This window comes from Peromyscus maniculatus, chromosome 14 (assembly GCF_049852395.1).
Source record: "Peromyscus maniculatus bairdii isolate BWxNUB_F1_BW_parent chromosome 14, HU_Pman_BW_mat_3.1, whole genome shotgun sequence".
Lineage (NCBI taxonomy): Eukaryota > Metazoa > Chordata > Mammalia > Rodentia > Cricetidae > Peromyscus > Peromyscus maniculatus.
Window position 1 is genome coordinate 85,430,465 of NC_134865.1, and position 20,004 is coordinate 85,450,468.

A 20,004-nucleotide genomic window follows, 5' to 3' on the forward strand; every position below is an offset into this window, starting at 1 on the left:
TCTGGTAAAGGTTGTGGCCACGTAGCAGCCTCATGCCCATTGCTGGGCACAATTCCGGTCCTGCTTGTGGTGCGGGCGTCTTTCCCCCCGCTCTCCAGGTTGGACTCTGGGTTCACTCTGCCATTGTCGTGGAGCTGCTGTGTACGTCCACGTTTTTGTTTTTTGTTTTTCCTTGCAGGGTTCTCACGGCTTACCGGGATCGACCCTGTAGGGCGCGAAACTTAAGTTCAACCTTACAAGGAGGTGGCCGCACCCTTATCTACAGTGGAGAATTTCCCTCACAAGCTCGTCTTCTGGTGGCTGTAGGGAGGGTGACAACGGGGACAAGGATGTCTGGGGCTGCACATGAGAGGGAGGGTGGCATTCTCGGGAGACTTCTGGCGACGTGGCCCCCGGAACTCCCCACCCAGTTTGCGGGGCTCGGCTTCGCCTCCTCGCGGGTCCCTGACGCCCCCTGGCGGTGAGCTCCGGGGCGGCTCCGCGGAGACCCGGCCTCCGTGTTTGGGTGGAGCCGAGCTGCTTCCTCCGCGCCTCCGGGGGACGCTCGGGCGCATGCGCGCCCTCCAGCCCCGCGCTCCTGGGAGGTCTCTGGGAGGTTGGCAGCTGGAGGTGCTGATTGGTGAGTTCCAAAGCCGGCGGAGTTGGCAGATCCAAGGCCCCGCCCCCTCAACCAGACCCCGGAAGTGCCTGTCTACGGGATAGACTGGTAGGCACTCAAAGGCCAGGCGCACCGCTCATTGGACTTGGGCGGAGAAGGCGGGTCCCAGCGCAAGCCGTGATTGGTCGCTGATCCTGGCCTGGCCCGGGCGGGCGATCCGAGAGTGCCCGGTGCTGGCTGGCTGCATGGGGCGGCGGAGGCGCCGGGTGGAAGGGGCGGCCAAGGCCCTGCCTGAGGCTATCGCTGCGCTGAGTCGGTCCCTGCCCGCTGGGCCCAGCCCCGAAATCTTCCGCCGCGCAAAGTTTGACCGTCCAGAGGCGGTGAGGCTACCAGGGTAGGCGGCCGGGGGCGGGGCAGGCCTCGTCCTGGGCTGACGTAGGTGATACCTTGATGTCCGCTGATTACAAACTCCTTCGCTGCAGGCTCCAGTGCTCTGGCAGCTTCTCTTCCGAGTGCTCTCACCGCTTGCTGCAAACAGTGCCTTGACCGACCTTGCTCCAGGTAAGCCGGGTCCTCTTACCTGGACCTTGCTCCAGGTAAGCCACGCCCCCGAGGCCCTTGTTTCTACTCCCCCAACTCGGTCGACCCAGTTCTGCCCTGACTCAGTAAGTCCCGCCCCATGAAAGCTCCTCCTTTGTCTACCCCTCTTTATTCAACTCGAATGCCCCCTTGTTGCTGGTACCTGCCTCTCCCCTCTCGTGACAGCTCTGTCCCGCCCACTTCTTTAAGCCCCGGTTTCCACTACCCGTTTTCCCTTGCTCACCTGGCTAGCCGTGGCTCTGAGACTGGCTAGACCCTGAGCCAACCCATCACAGAAATCCTGCCTCCCGGGCCTCCTTTGTTCGCTCTGAGCGGGCTCTCAGCTTAGGGGTGCTCCCAGGTCCCCGGAAGGACCCAGGGGACATCTCCAGGTTGGCACCCCGTGAGCTGGTGGTTTCCTATTCCAGAGGCCCAAGCCCATGTGGTGAAGTCAGCACTGGGCTCCCAAGGCTACCCCAGGTCTGCGCTGGTACAGTTTCCTGCGGGCAGTTCTCAGGGAAGCCGGGAACTGCTGCTGGCCCTGGCCTGGCTCCTGGCACGAGGACCTTTGCTTGAGCAGCTGCTTGCCCAGACCCGGGTGCAGTTGGGGGATCAGTTGCCCCAGTGTGAGGTGAGTATGTAATGAGGGTGTCTCAGCCCAACTCTGCTCAGAAACCCCTGTCCCAAGTCCTTGGTGCAGTCCTCAAAAGGGCTCATCCAGCTTCCGGGCTGAGGATACAGAGGCTTGATCCTGTGCTAGCAGCATGCCTCCTTGTCCTGGTCCTTCCTTTAGGATGAGATGGGCTGTATAGCAGGGCTGACTCTTGTTCCCTCTCCAGTGTGAGGTCCTGGCCAGCCCTGGTCATCCTGCACCCCATGTGGAGACAGAGAGTCCTGTGGATCTCCGACTAGTGGAATGGCTGATGGGAAAGCTGCGGTTTAGGTGGCGACGCCTGATCTCCAGTCAGCAGGAGCAGTGTGCCCTCCTCAGCAAGGTAGTCCAGACACATGGCTCTTGTTACTGTGCCCCAGGCTGCCTTTCTGCCCCAGGCTGCCTTTCCCTGTGGTCCATCTCTGTCACCACTGTTGGCTCACGGGGCTGCTGGGCTTCCCTCAGCTCTGGCCTTTACGGTAAGTCTCACCTTTACAAGCAGAGCAGGACCCTGCTTTACCTGTGTCCTGGTGAGCAAGGCGTGGAAGCCCTCAGTTAAACGGTCTAGTTCCCCTCCCTCTGCAGCTCCCCACCCCCAGCATCACGACCCTGAGCCCAGCTCTGTCCTTTGTGGCTCTACGTGGTCTCTGAAGGTGCCTGTATCCAGCTAAGAGAAGTCTTGCTAAGGGCGTGTGTGGGGTGAAGTCAGCACTGGTGACTTCTCAGTCTGGGTGTGTTACTTGTTGCAGATCCACCTGTACACCCGTGGATGTCACAGCCAACAGAGCCTTGGCCATCTTTCTGTGGCTGAAACAGAGATGCTTAGAGACCCAGAGGGCAGCCAGCAGGTGAGGGTTGGCAGGGTGCTGGAGTGGGTGCTGCCATGGTGGGGTGTGGTCTGTTGGGGGACACCTGGGTTGGTGTTAGGCTTTGACTTCTATGTCTCTGGGTATTTGTGGGTGACCGGTGTGTCCCTTAGGATTGTCCCTGTCCCGTTGTTCGCCCACCTATCCAGGAAGGCAGACTAGGTGTTGTGTGTGTCTGTTATTTGTCCAGCATGGTCAGGGTCGGAGGGATATGGTGTCCAGGAGGGGACCACTGGATTGGAGGAACAGTGATCTCGGGTCTGAAACGAGCTACCAGCTCTCCCTGTTGAAGCTGGAGGTGTTTAAAGGCTGAGTGTGAGTGGGGATGGCTGCTCTTCGGAGCCTGGGGCTCGACTCGGGGGTCTGTGTGGGGAGTCTGGGGTAGACAGGGGTCTGTGGGGAAGTCTGGGGTAGACAGGGGTCTGTGGGGAAGTCTGGTGTAGACAGGGGTCTGTGGGGAAGTCTGGGGTAGACAGGGGTCTGTGGGAAGTCTGCTGGGGTAGACAGGGGTCTGTGGGGAAGTCTGGGGTAGACAGGGGTCTGTGGGAAGTCTGGGGTAGACAGGGGTCTGTGGGGAAGTCGGCTGGGGTAGACAGGGGTCTGTGGGGAAGTCGGCTGGGGTAGACAGGGGTCTGTGGGGAAGTCTGGGGTAGACAGGGGTCTGTGGGAAGTCTGCTGGGGTAGACAGGGGTCTGTGGGGAAGTCTGCTGATGTAGACAGGGGTCTGTGGGAAGTCTGCTGGGGTAGACAGGGGTCTGTGGGGAAGTCTGGGGTAGACAGGGGTCTGTGGGGAAGTCTGCTGAGGTAGATCGATGTACAGGCCCTGGATATTTGTAGGCCGCGGTCCTGCTCTGTTGCCCAGGGGACATTTGGTTCTTTCCAAGCATGGCTGCCCTAGGCAATGGGCTCCTGATGTTCCCAAATAGACCTCAATCTTAGCACAGACCTGGAGGATCGCAGGCCATGAGACCCAGTGACGAAGTGGCCTCAGGCAGACATTGCCTTCTGTCTGAGGCTGAGAAGAGTGTCAGTGTTGGCCCCATCCCCAGCTTCTCCCAGGATAGTCAGTTCCTCCCACATAGAAACCACCCATCACTGGTTTCTTCCTTCTGGTCAGCTTATTTCTGAGGTTTACAGGACAGGTCCAGCACTGGTTATCACTTAGGGGCTGGACTGTGGACCATCCCGAGTGGTTGGTGGCTGTTGGCATCAGGCATGTATTGCAGCTGAGCTGGAGCTCAGGTTGGGTGACCCCTTCTTCCAGGCCCAGCTCCTTCCTTCTGCAGTCCGACGGTGGACTCCTCCACCTTATCAAAGGCCTGTCCTATGGCTGGGCAGGGTGGTACTGGAGGATCACGGGGTGAGGGACAGGTAGCTAGCCCGCTGGTTTCCATGGTTTCTGTTGTCTTCCCAAGCTCGTATTACAAGGCTAGTTGGCAGATTCCAGATCCGGGCATCTGTGCTCTGGGTGATTTGTTAGGCCCTGCTATGAACCGGGGGTACTCACCTGGTAACGTGTCTGGCCATTGGTGCCAGCTGGACCTGTATCCCTGGATAAATCCTGGGCTGGACCCAGCCTGCTAGGGCCAGGCCTTGAGGTGCTGAGACAACGTTTGAGGGTCCTTATGTACCCTTGGCTCTGACCCCCTTTTATTTTTTTACTTTTATTCTTTGTGGATTTCACATCATGCATTCTAATCTCCTTGTCTCTTCAAATCTGCCCTCTGCCCTCGCAACCTCCCCCACATATCAAAACCAAATTGAAAAGAAAAACCAAAAACCAAACCAACCAACCAACCAACCAACCAACCAACCAAAACAAAACGAAAACAAAAAAGAAGAATCTCATCATGGAGGCTGTGGTGTGGGCCGCTGAGTCACACAGCCTACCCTTTAGTCCATTCGTCTTTGCTTGCAAGTGTTCATTGCCTGGAGTCATTGGTCTGGCTCGAGACCTCTGGTTTCTGCTAGCCACTGATAGTGGGCTCTCACCGGGGTTCCTCTCGGATATCCTGTTATTACCCTGTGTCGTGGAGATCTGCTGTTTTGGATCTGACCCCCTTGGATCATAGCAAAGGCCTGCCATGCTCAGTCTGGCACCGCCTAGGACTTGGCTGTGGGGCCACTCTAGGGGTGTCTCAGAAACTGGCCTCTGCTGATACAGGACTGGACAGCAGTGGTTAGGTGGACCAAGGCCACAGATCAGCTTCTGTCCACGTGTTTGTTGGGGTGCCGGCTAAAACCTGGATCTGGTCCACCCACAGACAGGTCCCAGAAGTTTCCAGAATGTTGTTGCATCACTAGTCACTTCCCTTGGTTGCTGTGGAGTCCACGGCCTTCTGTTTGCACCCTCTGTGTCCCTGTTCCTGCTGGGGAGGAGGGCGGAATATGGGAAGGGGAAGGGCCTTACTTGTTCCTCCATCACCCCCCCCACACCTCACAGTCTAGGGGCACTGGGCCCCCTGGGGACGGTTCTTAGAGTCTGTCTTACCTGCCCTTCTAAAGGTGTGTTTCGGTGCCTTTTGCCTGTGGTTGGATCTTTGCTCTGTGATGCTGGGTGGTTGGGCCCCCCTCACCCTGATCTGGCTCCTCACATCTCTCCCCACACTCCCACCTCTTCCCGGCTAAGTGGCGGCTCTGACGCCCTCTCTCTGTTGTTTGTCCCTTTGGCCCGGCCTTGGCTGGCATTCAGGTCTCTCCCCAGTTTCTCAGGCCATGGACCCTTCTTGCATTCTCTGTGGAGCCAGGGTGGGGTGGGGTCTTAGGTCCAGAGGGCTTGGCCTGCGCTGTCTTCTCAGGGGTCCTTGCACTGGGTCCCCCGTATGGGTGTCAAGAGTGGAGCACTTAGGTTCTGTGTGGGTTGGGCCTCTGACTAGACACGGCACCTGCAGGGCGTCCAGAAGCACCCTCCGTTGACAGATCACTAAGCATTTTGTCTTTTAGGAGGGTCAGGTGTGTTGGGTGATCTGGGTTGGGAAGGGAGGGAGACGAGGAGCGAGTGGCTGCTGGCACTAAGCCAGTCGGGGGATGGTCCTTAGGGAGGGGAGGTCAGACAGAGTGTGGGGAGTGCTGTCTCCGATCAGTGCAAGACCAGCAGGCCTTGCTCCGCCGGGGAGAGGCAGAGGTTATCTTCTGGTCTGGCCCTGTCCTCCCCTTTTATGCATGTCTCATCTCCGTCCCATGCCTCTGTCCTACGCACAAATCCCCATCACTTAAAAACTCTTCCTTACCTTTGGGGGTTCCCAAAGTTACATGGGACGGCTCAGAGGTCTCCCTAGTCTTGGACCTTCTCATCTCTGCAGCCTTTGGGACAGCCTCCAGTCAGTGGAGTATTGGGCAGAGCACCCTGGTCAAAGGCCCCTGGACTGCAGCTTGGCTCAGGAGGTGGTCAGCGGGCAGTCTGGCCCAGCTGTGTCTTTTTCTCTAGCTTCTGCAGGCACTGGAGATTGAGAACACACGCCTGGGGGCAGCTTTGGAGTGGCGGAGCTGTGAGCTGGTCTTCTGGCAGTGGATGGTGAGGAAGTCTTCCCTGTCCCATCCCCCCCCCCCCCCGTCCCCCCCCCTGCTGGGGGGCCCTGGCCAGGGGCCCCAGGCTTCATTGGTGGTAGAGTTTGGAAGATGGAGGACTCTAAGGATGCTCTGCCCAGGACAGCTGCTGGTCCTCAGCGGAGGCCTCGTATTGCTGGTCCTTACTCCTAGTTCTCCCAGAGATCTGGTTTCTGTGCTTCCCTGCGTGCTAAGGAGGTGCCCTGTCCACACCAGGACCTGGGAATGCTACCACTGCCCCATTAACCCCTGCATCTCGTCCCTGACCATCTCACTGGGGTCTCTGCAGGATACAGTTCTGGATGCCTGTTCGTCGGAGAGTCCTGCTGTGACCTCACAGCCCACAGTCCTGCCCGCGATCTCTGAACGTGGGCTTAGTGAGCTGGAGCTGGTAGAGCAAGAGTTGCAGGCCCTGCAGGAGGAGCTACAGGAAGTGGCTGAGGCCCGGCGGGCGGCATGGGAAGCCCAGGTGAGCTCCTAGGCAGCTGCTTCGCCCGCTCTTCCCAACCCATCCTCCAGCCCTGCCTCTTACTGCCCCCACCCCCCAGACTGGGTTAACCATTTGACTAAGTCTCTAGATGAATTACTCTGCTTATTTGGATTCAATTGGATGGCGATACACTTGGACAGCAAATTCCAGCAGCAGGGGGCCGCAGGGAAGGGATCCTGCCGTCCTTCACTGCCACCTTCAGACTTTGTCCAGGGTCTCCCCAGAGAGGTGGGCAACCCTGTGCAGCATTGCCTGTCCTTGCATCCCCATTCCACGCACACTGCCTGCTGGTCAGCCACACAGCCCCTGCCCAGCGGTCCTCCCCAGCCGTGCCTGGTAGCATACACCATTCACTGCTGTGTCTGTCAGTTCTCCTTTTGGGAAGCATTTTAATGTTAGCTGCAGGCAGGCCGCCCTTAAGCTCTTCCTCGAAGGTCTCCTCGAAATCAGGGGCAGCCTCTGTATTTCCACACTATCCATCCTAGTGAGGCTGGCATGTCACAGACTGAGGAGGCTGTGGTTGAACCAGAGGTCTCCTCCCCTCTCCCACAGCAACTGCTACCCCAGGAGTGAGGCCCTGCTTTTATCCTGGGTCATATTATTTTTTTTTAGAACAGTGAGGGCAGAGTCCATTCAGCACAGCACCCAGGACTCAAGGTAGCTTTCTGGGGTCTTTGGAGTGGGTTAGTGGCTGGGAAGCCTCATCAGTGTGGTCTTCACCCCAGGCCTGCTGCCCACAGGGTCTTTGGACAGGGACTGCCCTAAGGGTTAGAGGTAGTACCCTGTGTCCCCTGGGTCAGGCCAAGTCATGTGCTCCACTCCTGGACAGCAGTGGGAAGGGGAAGGCGGAACAGGGTGGTGGGGGTCGCTGCACTGACCCCTGGAGTAGTGGGTGTCCTTGGGAGTCTTCTTTGAGTCCCGAAGGGCCTTAAGGCACGTGGTGGGCTAGAAACTGCCCAGTGGTCCTGCAGCTAGCAGGCCTGAGACGGGAGCCCTGGAGGTTGAGGTTAGGGATCCTGATGCCCCGAGTTTTGGGTCCGTGTGTCCCAGCTGCTGCTGGCATGGTTTCAGGGGCTTTGTGGGGGTAAGACATTTTTGGGCTAGCCAGGCCTTTTGTACTGGTTCCGGTGTGGGCTGGCTTTCTATGGTGGAAATGATACATGGGCTAAGACCTTGTCTTAGAGCTCTGGAGTTGCAAGGTTATTGGGAGCACCTGGACCTGTCATCCTGGGAACAGAGCTGCCCTCGGCTCAGGAGCCTCTGTATCTTCTCTTACGCAGATTGGAGGCCTAGGTCAGGGGCCAGAGTGGAGCACCACAAGGAAGGCCTTGCAGAAGGCTGTTGAACAGGAGTTGGTCGCCCTGCAGGGGTCCTGGGAGCCATCCAGTAACCCTGTCCAGCCACAAAGACCCCATCGACTGGTGAGATGTAAGGAGGAGTCGCCAAGGCCCCAAGGCCTCCAGGCAGCCGAGGTGATCAGGACACTGAGCGCCCAGGAGGCCTGTCTGACGAAGGTGCTGCGTCAGCTGCAGAGTCAGTGTCGGCAGGAGCTGGCCAGGATGGCTAGTGCTCTGCCTGGATTGATTTGGATTCTGGCTCCTGGACACTGAGGACCTCAAGATGTGCCCACCTGTGTAGAGGGCTTTGTAGGGTCTCAGAGGAGCAGACTGGGGCTGGCATGGGAGCAGAGGTCCAGGCCATGTATTCTTTCCAGGGCCAGAGCCCTTTTTGCCTACAGTTTCGGAGTCACCGTAGGCTGGTCCTCCTGAGACGTTTGGAGGGGACCTGTAGATACATGGTAGAGCTGTCTCTGGGGACACCAGGCTGCCGCCCTCTCCCACTGTCCCCTTACTTCCTCTTGGGACACTGGGATGTAGGTGGTGCATGGTTGGCACCGTGCTGGGATCACACATGCCCCACAGTGCAGGAAGTGTTGGGCCTCCCCTGGGTGGGACGGCCCTGGTTGTTTCCCTGCACCTCCTTCTTAGACTCTGGCTGGACGCCTCCTACAGCAGGGCCTCCTGTACTGGGCCGTGGCTGTGCCTGGTGTGAGTGTGGTGGGGAGCTGGATGGGGGCCCTGGGGGCTCTGCCTGGGGGAGAGGGAAGCTGCAGTGTAGACAGAAAGCCCTTTGTTCTGGAGGCTGCCGGGCAAGCTCAGGTCTCACAAAGCGGCCTGTGTCCAGGATGTGCCCACAGCCTGGTGGGATGGCTCTCCTAGCCCAGGCTTCTCCCAGCCAGCGGGCTCAGGCTGGGTCCCGTGGTCTCTAGCCCTGCCTTCCTTCCTATCCCCAGCTCCAAACTGACCAGACGCTGGACAGGTGGTTGGTCCCACTAGGCAACCTCTGGCCTCCTGGTAGCTCAGGCCTGAGGCCACCACCAGACTCTGGGCACCTTGGACACTCAACTAGAACGTTGTCACAGGGTTTTCCTGCTTGCCTAGTGTCGTGTGGTAAGAGTGACAGCTCATGGCTGGGGTGACCGTTCTGGTGCAGGTGGCCTCTGGCCCTGGAGGCAGGATACCATGATGGTTTTTCCCTGTTTCTAGTACACTTCTGGAGGACCAGTGTCTAACAGGTCCTTCCTAACTTTCGTGATGGTAGCTCCTAGAGTCGCTGGACCCTCCTGCCTGCTGCCGGGCCTCTGCTGTGCCTTCTGGCCTTGATTTGGGCTATAAACAAGTCCACTTAAGCTTCCCGCCTCTGAAAACTGCCCTGCTATAGGATTTCCAGTGGCTCTTAGGAACTTGACCTTAAAAAATCTAAATGCAGCTGGGTGGTGGCGGTGAACGTCTTTAATCCCAGCCCCTGGGAGGCAGAGGCAGAGGGATCTCTGTGAGTTTGAGGCGAGTGTGGTCTACAGAGCGAGTTCCAGACAGCCAGGGCTACACAGAGAAGCCCTGTCTCAGGGGGAAAAAAAATCCAAATGCAGATCAGTGCTCCCAGCTGCCACTGCTCTGTTTGTTCGGCAGAGTTAATCATTTCCAGTCAGAATTCCATGTACACGAATGCATTGTCTGTCTCTGTGGGACTCAAGGGTCTGAGGGCCATGTCAAGGAAAGAGCCTGTTGGGGGCTCAACCATGGGACCCATCCTTGGTCAAGTTGTCAGACATTGTCACTTGGGAAGGACTTCAGTGCCAGTTTTTCCACACATAAGGGCTTGAAATAGCTCACATTGGTGCTCTCATTGTTCTGTGTCCTGAGCTCCCACACAGTCAGATAGGAATAAAACCAAGTGTCAGTTGACCTCATCCTTGGTGGACCCTGAAGTCCAAGGGCAAGCTCACAAATTGATGATGTATGGTGCTCCAGGGTCCTTACCGGCAGCCTAACAGATTGGGTGTTATGGGCCACCTGACTGACACTCTATCCTCCCTGACTTTGAGGAAGCGTGGTCACATTGTCCCTAACACCCCCAACCTGATCCTGAGGTCAGGAAAATCTAATACTTGGCACAAACACTAAAGATCTGGCCACCCATGGGTACATTGGAGGCCAGCAGGTGGACAGTGGGCCTTGCTCTGAAACCAGCGAGGACATGCCATCTGTTTCTTGGGTTCCCACCCAAGGGAACCTAATATGCAAAGACAACCCCCCCCCAATTGCTTAAGGTCGTGGGGAATACCAGAGGTGGTTTCCTGACACCAAAATATGCTGACTATGAGGGGAAGTTTGGTAATTTCAACTCTTATCAAAGCTAGAAATTTCTGTTTATTAAAAGATGATATAATAGGATGTGTCTCAGTGGTAGAACACTTGTCTGTCTTGTGTGAATTTGGATTCCGTCTCCATCTTCTTGGTTGGGGGTGTTGGTGAGGGAGACAGTTTGAGCTGGGAGTATTAGCTACATTTGTAAATGGTTGGGTATAGAGATGAGCAACAGGAAATCAATCTTGAAAGAAAGCTGAGTGTAAGACGGGAACTGAGAATGCCTGATAAGATGGCCGGAATGCCATCTTCATGGCAACCAGCGGAAAGGGAAGAAGGCTTTGCTACGGGCTGGAAGGCTGTGCTGAGACACTGCCTTGGGTAGGTCTGGAAGGCTGTGCTGAGACACTGCCTTGGGTAGGGCTGGAAGGCTGTGCTGAGACACTGCCTTGGGTAGGGCTGGAAGGCTGTGCTGAGACACTGCCTTGGGTAGGTCTGGAAGGCTGTGCTGAGACACTGCCTTGGGTAGGGCTGGAAGGCTGTGCTGAGACACTGCCTTGGGTAGGTAAAGGACCGCTCTCAATGGATTGGAAGAACCACTTCTGGGGTCTGTCCCAGAGAATTAATGGTATGTGCACAAAAGGCCCGCCAGGGACACCCTGTAGCAGTGTGCTTAACTTCAGGAACCAGAAATGCCTACAACATTGAGAAGCCAAGGATGATGCAATCCTGAGTGTAAAAACTGTCTTGAAGCTAGACGAACTGTGATGCATGCCTTTAGTCCCAGCACTGGGGAGGCAGAGGCAGGCAGGTCTCTTGAGTTCATCAGTTTGGTCTACAAAGCAAGTTCCTGGACAGCCACGCCTACTACACAGAGAAATCCTGTCTCAAAAGCCAAAAAGAAAAAAAGAAAAAGAAAAAGAGAACCCCATGTTTCAGTATGACATTTAACAAGGCCATAAAATAAATAATAAAGCGAGACTGAAGATGTACCTAGTACCAGAAGACAAAACCCAGACATAAATTGGCCAGAAAAAGACCCGCACAATAACCTCCTTCATAGAATGTGTGCTGGAACAAGGTGTGGGTGCTGGAAAGGTCTGCTGAGGGCTTCTTGAACATTGACTTTATAGATTCATAACATGTATATCACATCTGGTTCTGGGTATATCAATCTTGCCTTATAAAGAAAAATCATAACTCCAGACAGCATCATCCCATGAAGATGCTATATGTAACTTTGTCCTCGTGGTGTGGGTCATTCAACCTGGGCAAGCAGGTCAGGACCATGTATACCTGTGTGGACGGTGAGAGCATCTTCTGTGTCCTGTTGACATCCAAATTTGGCCGAGGAGGAGATGTCTAGGTGTCATTTAGGAGAGAAGCTGGCTCCTGTTTAATCATGGGGACCTTGGCAGTTGCTGTTAACCAATTAGCTAGCTAGGGTCATTTTACTTCACGGAAATCAGAGTAGCTGAGTGGTTCTAGCATTAGTAACCCTTGGCTCATGAGTGCTGAAACCTGATGGACTGATAGACTCAAGCTTGTGGCTCAAAGCCCTGGGAACTAGAGGTGCATGGGTCCAGGCCTCAGGAGCCAGCAGAGACTGGCAGCTCCAGCCGCTGGGGTTAGAGGAATCTTGCCCTGGCTTTTTACTCCCTGCAACCCAGCACTCAGCAGTGCCTCAACTCTGAGCAGTAGCTGGTGGTAGAGGCAGGCAGTGCAAGGCGGCATTACAGCTCCTCACCCTTGGGTGTTGAGACCCTTGGCCTTCGAGGCTTGGTAATTCCAAGGCCTCTTCTAGTGATGGGCCTGGGTCTGTCGCCCATCACCTTCCGCCTCTGTTCCACTGTCTTCACTGGTGCCACTGTGAGTGTTACCAGATGAGCCTGCACTACTGAGGAGTAGATAAAAGACTGTCCTGAGGAAGCCTTTGCTGGGCCTAGTGTAGCACCGGGGGCATCTCAGATGTCTCCCCGTTGACTGGAGAAAGCTGAGCCGCCTGGTCATATAGCCAGGAGGGGTGTAGGACATGTTGGACATGTTAACGGGAGGATTCTATTTACACCAATCAGCACAGCTCCCTGTTCCCAATCACTGGCTCACACCCCCATCCCCGAGCTGAGGGCCTTGTGCTTGCTAGGCAAGCACTCTACCACTGAGCTAAATCCCCAACCCTACTGGCTTTTTTTAAAAAAATTATCATATATTACAGTCTGATCACAGTTTCCTCTCCCTCCACCCTGCTAGTTCCTCCCCACTTCCATTCTCCCCCATATCTACTCCATTTCCTTTCAGAAAAGAGCAGGCCTTCTGGGGATATCAATCAAACATGGCATGACAAGTTACACTAGCACTAGGCACATACCTTATACCAAGGCTGTGCGAGGCAACTGGGTACGAGGAAAAGGGTCCCAAGAGCAAGCGAATGAGTCAGAGACAACTCCGCTCCCACTGTTGGGAGTCCCACAAGAATAAGCTACACAGCCCTAGTGCATATGCAGAGGACCCAGCGCAGACACCGCTGGCTTCTTGCTGAATTACTGCGGAGACATCCCTCTTCCCATCATGAATGAGAATGGCTTCGGGGTCTCGCTTGGGAGACTGCCTTTCAAGACAGGTGGAGTTGTGTAGAGTAGTTGGGACTGGATTAGGAGTCAGGTATTCTCAGTGATAGTAAACTGTCCAACACAGCCAGCTCTCAGAGAGGCGGCTGCCTGGCAGACAACTCTCTGCTTTAGGCTGCCAGTCCTCCGGGAAGGGTCTTCCTGCCATTCGAAGGTCTGTGGCCCATACCTGCTTTTGCTCATTTGCCTCCGTGCCCCGGAGCCCAGCTTTGGTACCTTCACCATGACGTTTGAGTGGAGTACATGGCAAGCAGTTAAGCTCTACTAATTGAATTTGGGACTAGAGGACAGGTGAGAACCCTGGTGTGGATGGGACCACACTGGGAGGGATGAAGCCCAGATCCAAGTCTGAGGCCCGAGCCCTGGTTGCCCACAGCAGCAGCTAGGAAAACGAGGTCAGAGGGACCGGCAGGGGTGTCACCTGAGGCTGTACAAGCAGGAAGTGACTGTTAGATTAGGCCAGGCTTGTGATGGCGGTACCCATAGTCATCCTAAGAGAAAGGACCCGCCAGCCACACACCGCAGTGCCTGGCAGTCAAGGGAGATCGTATTGATTTCGGAGAGGGTGTGGGCCAGACACTTCCAGTGCGGTCTGCCTGCAACCCTACTTCCTCTTTGTGGACCAGAGATTTCCCTAAACCACTCCACCCCCGCCTCACCATTGTCCTCTAGGGACCGTGTGATGCGGTGACAGGGACAATGAGTGTGGTAGGGACAGCTGTCAGGCCCTGGAAGCCCTGGGATGGCAGCCAGGGAGCCAGGAACTACACGAGGCGGTGTCACCTCCCACCCACCCGCACCTGAGGGACACAGCGGTGATGGTTAGCGGCCCTCCACGGCTCCTTGCTGTTTGTTGCAGGCCTGGAGGTCTCAGCTCCCTCTGTTGACAGTAGTGGCCGTGTGTGCCTCAGTAGTTTCCTGGTGACATCTTTCGGCCAAGTAGAGGGTTGGGAGACGGCTCCGTGGGCAAAGTGCCATAGCAGGCGTGGCGACCTGAGTTTAGGTCCCCAGAACCCAGGTGAAAAGCTGGGTTTGGAGTCATGTGCCTCCAAAGCAGGTACTAGAAACGAGAGGATCCGAGGCACTTGCTAGCTGGCCAGGCTAGTTAGTTGGTGAGCTGCAGGCTCAGTGGGACCCTGTCTCAGAAAACAAGGTGGGGAACCGAACTGGAACACACCCGGTCTTGATCTCTGGTCTCTCCATGTGTACATGTGCACACACACACACACACACACACACACACACACACACACACACACATACACACACACAGACCAGCAAAAGGAAGACCTAACCGTTCTGTTGATGTGTTTGGGTCAAACAACCAGGAATTCCCCAGCTGTCCTAGGAAGTTAATGGCGGAGCGGAACTCAGCTGGTAGAGTTCTTGCCTCGCATGTATGTCCTGGGTTCTGTTCCCAGCACCTGGTAAGCTGGATGCGGCGGCGGCGGCGGCACATGTCTGTACTTCCAGCATTCAGAAGGCGGAGGCAAGAGAATCAGAAGTTAAAAGTTGTCCTCGGGCTACATAGCAGGCTGAAGCCAGTTTGGGATGCATGAGACCTTGTCTCAAAAGAAAAAAAATTACAGTTGGAAATGAGTGAAAGACACAAACCCTTGCTTTAGTTCTTAATGCACTTGCTTATTGGAAGGATTCTGGGTCTACTTTGGAGCTTTAATTTGGTTGGGTGTATCATGTGGGCTTCCTAATTTGCTTTGGCTTTTGCCTAGAATTTGTTTTCTTATCACAGCAATGGCTGCCAACCCAGTTTGTTAAAGAGGTAACCAAGGGGGAGAGTACCCAGTGTTGGAACCCTGAGCTCTCTCAAGGTGTTCAGGAGGTATCTGACAGACTACGTATCCCCATGTTACCTTCCCTTAAAACGAAAATAGCCAAGTGTGATGGCACAGACTTTTAATCCCAGCACTTGGGAGGCTGAGGCATGTGGATCTCTGTGAGTTCAAGCCAGCTTGGTCTGCAGAGTGAGTTCCAGGCCAGCCAGGGCTGGCTACACACCGAGACACTGTCTCAAAGCATCTCCCTGTCCCCAGATGCCTTGCAGTGTTCCCTGAGAATGCACCGTGGCACCCTGGGATGCCTTAGCACACATTTCAGGAACTGTAGCTCCAGCTAAGACAAGTCTTTGTGTTTTCCCACCCTGCCTGCACTGTTACGTCTTAAAAGACTCACGTTGTGAGTCTTGTTCTGACTGAAGTACATTATCCCATGTCCAGTGAGGTGTGTGTGTACCTATTTCTCTGTCTGTTTCCCAGAGACCAACACTCAAGCTATCTCCGCTTCCCTGAGGCCAAAGAAAGTCTGTGGTGATATTTGTAATCTAAGAAATAAAACTTGCCTGAATATCAGAGGACAGAGCCAGCCACAGAGGTCAGGCAGTGGTGGCTCACACCTTTAATCCTAGCACTTGGGAGGCAGAGATCTGTTTGGATCTCTGTGAGTTCAAAGCCACCCTGGACCACAGGAGATTAATCCAGTTTAAAAGAGAAACAGCCAAGCAGTGGTGGCACACACCTTTAATCCAGCACTTGGGAGTCACACGCCCTTAATCCCAGCAGTAGGTTGAGACAGGGAGTGATATGCCTGGGCAGAGAAAGGAATATAAGGTGGGAGGAGACAGGAATGAAGTCTTTTTGGCTGAGGACTCAGAGGCATTCAGTCTGAGGGTTCCTGGACAGGATCTTTTTGGCTGAGGAGTGGGCGAGGTGAGAAGCGGCTGTGGCTTGTCTCCTCTGATCTTTCAGCATTTACCCCACTGTCTGGCTCCGGGTTTTTATTACAAGACCATTTAGGATTCGTGCGACCAAAGTCCTGCTCTGAACAGTGACTTGGCTGTGCAGTCAGATCAGGTCAGTGGACGTGAGGTGTATAATCTCTTGTCAGGGTGACAGGCGCAGCCTGATGCCATCAGGCTCCTCTTGGGATCACTTATTTCCTTCAGTTTGCTTCAGCTTCTCTAGGCCATTGACTGAATGTTGAGTGGTCATTCTCTCTCATGTGCTTCTTTGAAGTTGAGTATAATTTCATGCACTTGCTTAGTTTTCTGGTTTTACTTTATGGGTATGTATATCTGTGTGTGGTGCATGTGTGCATGCATGGTTGGTATGTTTGTAGGGATGTGTGTATAGGGGTGTACACATGTGTAGGTAGGTGCATGCACATAGGCTGGTGTTGAGTTCCTCCCCACTCACTCTTCATCTTATATGTTGAGGAAGAGTTTGTTGCTGAACTCAAAGTTTGCCTATTTTTGGCTAGTCTGGCTAAGACAGCTTGCCTCAGGGTTCCTCTGTCTCTTCTTCCCCCATGCTGGGATTTCAGGCCGGCCAACATGCCCACCTGACTTTTGTGTCCTAGGGACCCACACCACGGCCTTCATGTTTGTACCACAGACACTGAGCAATCTCTGCAGCCCTGGCTCTTTCCTTCAGCAAATGACTAGTCGTTTCTTCTTGATGGGGTTTCTCTGTATGGCCCTGGCTGTCCGGGAACTTGCTCTGTAACCTAGGCTGGCCTTGAACTCACATCCGCCTGCCTCTGCCTCTCTAATGCTGGCATTAAAAGTGTGTACTACAATCGCCTGGTGTCATATCTGTTTTCAGTGTGTGTCTGTGTCTGTGGTGTGTGTGTGTGTGTAGGCCAGAGGTCACTATATCTTCATCAATATTCCTTTGTCACTTTCTACTTTGTTTTTTTATTTTTTTTTTTTTTGGTTTTTCGAGACAGGGTTTCTCTGTGTAGCTTTGCGCCTTTCCTGGAACTCACTTGGTAGCCCAGGCTGGCCTCGAACTCACAGAGATCCACCTGCCTCTGCCTCCCGAGTGCTGGGATTAAAGGCGTGCGCCACCACCGCCCGGCTCTACTTTGTTTTTTTAAATTTGTTTTTAAGATTTATTTTATGTATATGGGTGTTTTGTCTGCATGTACATCAGCACACCAGAAGAGGGCATTGGATCCCCTGGGACTACAGTTACACAGTTGTGAGCCCCATGTGGGTGTGGGAATTGAACTCAAAACCTCTGGAAGAGCAGCCAGTGCTCTTAACCGCTGAACTATCTCTCCAGCCTCGCTACTTTAGCTATTGAGACTGGAGCCAGCTATTTTGGTGAGATTGGCTGACTGTGAGCCCTTAGGGTCCACCTCTCTGCCCTCCTAGCTCTGGGGTTGCAGACACATGGCACAGCGTCCGACTTGAAGGAGGTACAGGGGATCTGAACGCAGGTCCTGATGCTCTCACTTCCAATCTCACTGAGCCAGTTCCAGCCCCTGGTTCTTTGAGTTTTGACTTTTTTTCAGGATGGAAACTATCTTAGTATCATTTATTGATGCCCCATCTGTTTCCACTGTTCCAAAGAGCTGCTTATTACAGATCTGGTGTCCTTTAGTTGCTGAGTTGGTTTTATTTGTTTGTTTTTTGAGACAGAGTTTCATGTAGTCCAGGCTGGCCTCAAACTCACTACGTAACAGAGATTGGTCTTGAATTCTCTTTTCTTTTCTTTCTTTTACATTTAATAATAATACATTTGTGGTAGTTTGAATGAAAATGGCCCCCATAGGCTCATAGAGACTGTCATTATTAGGAGGTGTAGCCTTGTTGGAGTGGGTATTGCTTTGTTGGACTAAGTGTGTCACCAGGGGGTGGGCTTTGAGGTCTCAGATACTCAGACCAGGTCCAGTGTTGCTGTCTTCCTGCTGCCTGTGGATCCAGATGTAGGACTCTCAGCCACCTCTCCAGCACCACGTCTGCCTGTGTGCTGCCATGCTTCCCGCCGTGACGGTAATGGACTAAACCTCTGAACTGTAAGCCAGCCCCAGTTAAATGTTTTTCTTTAGAAGAGTGGCCATGGTAGGCTGGAAAAATGGCTCAGCGGTTAAGAGCGCTGGCTGCTCTGCCAGAGGACCTAAGTTCAATTCCCAGCAACCACATGACAGCTCACAACTTCACACCAGGCAAAACATCAATGCACATAAGATAAAAAATAAATGAAACAGTCAAAAAACATTGCCATGGTAAAGCTGGGTGGTGATAGTGGTACATATCTTTAATCCCAGCACTTGTGAGACAGAGGCAGGCAGATCTCTGAATTTGAGGCCAGCCTGTTCTACAGAGAGAGTTCCAGGACAGCCAGGGTCACAAAAGGAACCCTGTCTCGAAAAACCAAAATAAATAAATAAATAAATAAATAAATAAATAAATAAATAAATAAATAAATAAATAAGGAGTTGCCATGGCCATGGTGACTCTTCACCACAATAAAACCCTAACTAAAATGAATAATAATAATAAATAAATAATTAGAGGATAAATTTAGTCCTGTCCTTCTCTCAAATGGGTCCTGTGGATCAAACTTAGGTCATCAGGCTTGGCAGAAAGTGTCCTTATCCACTGAGACATCTAATAACCTTTCCCCCAGTCCTGAGTTTCTAAAATACATTTTATTTGTTTATTATGTGTGTATTGGTGTATGGTGGTTTGATAAGTATGGTCCCCATAGACTCATGTGTTTGAATGCTTGTTCATAGGGAGTGGCACTCTTAGGAGGTGTGGCCTTGTTGGAGGAAGTGTGTCACTGTGGGGACGGGCTTTGAGGTCTCCTATGCTCAAGCTATGCCCAGTGTGACACACAGTTCACTTCCTGTGTCCTGCAGATCAAGATGTAGTTCCTTCTCCAGTACCATGTCTGCCTGCATGCTACCATATCCCTCCGTGATGATAATGGACTAAACCTCTGAAACTGTAAGCCACCTCAATTAAAAATTTCCTTTACGAGAGCTTCTGTGGTCATGGTGTCTCTTCAGCATAGAAACCCTAACTAAGACAGGGTGTACATGTACAGCAGTGTGTGTGGAGGTTGGAGGACAACTTGCAGGAGGCAGTTTGCTCCTTCTACTGCGTGGATTCTCTGGATCAAATTCAGCTAATCAAGGTTGGTGGCTGCACCTTCCCCCATAGACATGACCATGAATTACTTTTTTTTTTTTTTAAACCAAATTTGAAGCAAGTTTAAATTAAATATTGGCCAGGTAGATTCTGGCCAGGTCCATACCCAGGTTCCTGGGAAATGGCCGACCTTGAAGTTTTTTTTTTCTGGATTTTTCGAGACAGGGTCCCTCTGTGTAACCCTGGCTGTCCTGGAACTCACTTTGTAGATCAGGCTGGCCTTGAACTCACAGAGATCCACCTGCCTCTGCCTTCCAAGTGCTGAGATTAAAGGCCTGTGGCACCAACACCTGGCAGCTGATCTTGAATTCTTGATCCATCTACTCCATCTCCCAAGTTCTGGGCTTATGGGTGTGTGCCACGACACCGGGATTCTTCCCTGTTGGTTCAAGATGGGTTAGCATAGACTGGCATGAACTGATGAAGTTCCCGTGCCAGCCTTCTGGCATTGGATTCCAGGCCTGTGCCCCCATGACCAGCTTGCCCGAGTTCCTTATTCTTCCTATCTTCTTGTCTTCCTGTCTTCTTGCCTATCTGTTTGTAAGTTACCGACTCTGCCTTAGAATGATCTGTCATGTGGAGGGCATGTTCTCTGCACTACTTCAGGGATGGCCTCTCTCTCTCCTGACAGCGTTCCTATGGACATCTTAGAGTGAGTGTCAAATGTTAGAAAAAGGTTGTCTGGGTGGTGGCGGCGCACACCTTTAATCCCAGCACTCGGGAGGCAGAGGCAGGCGGATCTTTGTGAGTTCGAGGCCAGGCTGGTCTACAGAGCGAGTTCTGGGACAGCTAGGACTGTGTAGAGAGATTCTGTCTAAACAACTCATCCCCTAAAAAAAAAAAAAAAAGAAAAAAGAAAAGAAAAAGAAAAGAAAAGAAAAAAAAAAACAACCCTCAAACAAACAGTTAAACAAACAACCCCCCCCCAAAAAAGCCAAAAAAACCAAACGAACAAAAAGTTGGTATAGGCAGTTTGAAGAGATTCCATGTTTCCATGGTTTTGATTCTTCCAGCGTCTGAGCACATCTCTCCATTGATGTTTT

At 53.4% G+C, this 20,004-nt stretch overlaps 1 protein-coding gene across 2 annotated transcripts; it reads left to right on the forward strand.

Annotated features, from left to right (window-relative positions):
• The first annotated feature begins 178 nt into the window (after positions 1–178).
• On the forward strand, positions 179–10,465 carry Tedc1 (tubulin epsilon and delta complex 1). 2 transcript variants are annotated; one of them, XM_006988024.4, is made up of 8 exons: positions 179–978; positions 1,081–1,159; positions 1,606–1,808; positions 2,017–2,172; positions 2,579–2,677; positions 6,123–6,209; positions 6,531–6,710; positions 8,012–10,465. In XM_006988024.4, exons 1-8 carry the CDS (start codon positions 844–846, stop codon positions 8,339–8,341), a joined length of 1,269 nt encoding a protein of 422 aa, XP_006988086.1. In that variant the 5' UTR covers positions 179–843; the 3' UTR covers positions 8,342–10,465. The 2 variants fall into 2 exon arrangements, with proteins under 2 accessions (XP_006988086.1, XP_042117212.1); XM_042261278.2 differs by having other exon boundaries at positions 698–978; positions 2,023–2,172.
• The last annotated feature ends 9,539 nt before the right edge of the window (positions 10,466–20,004 follow it).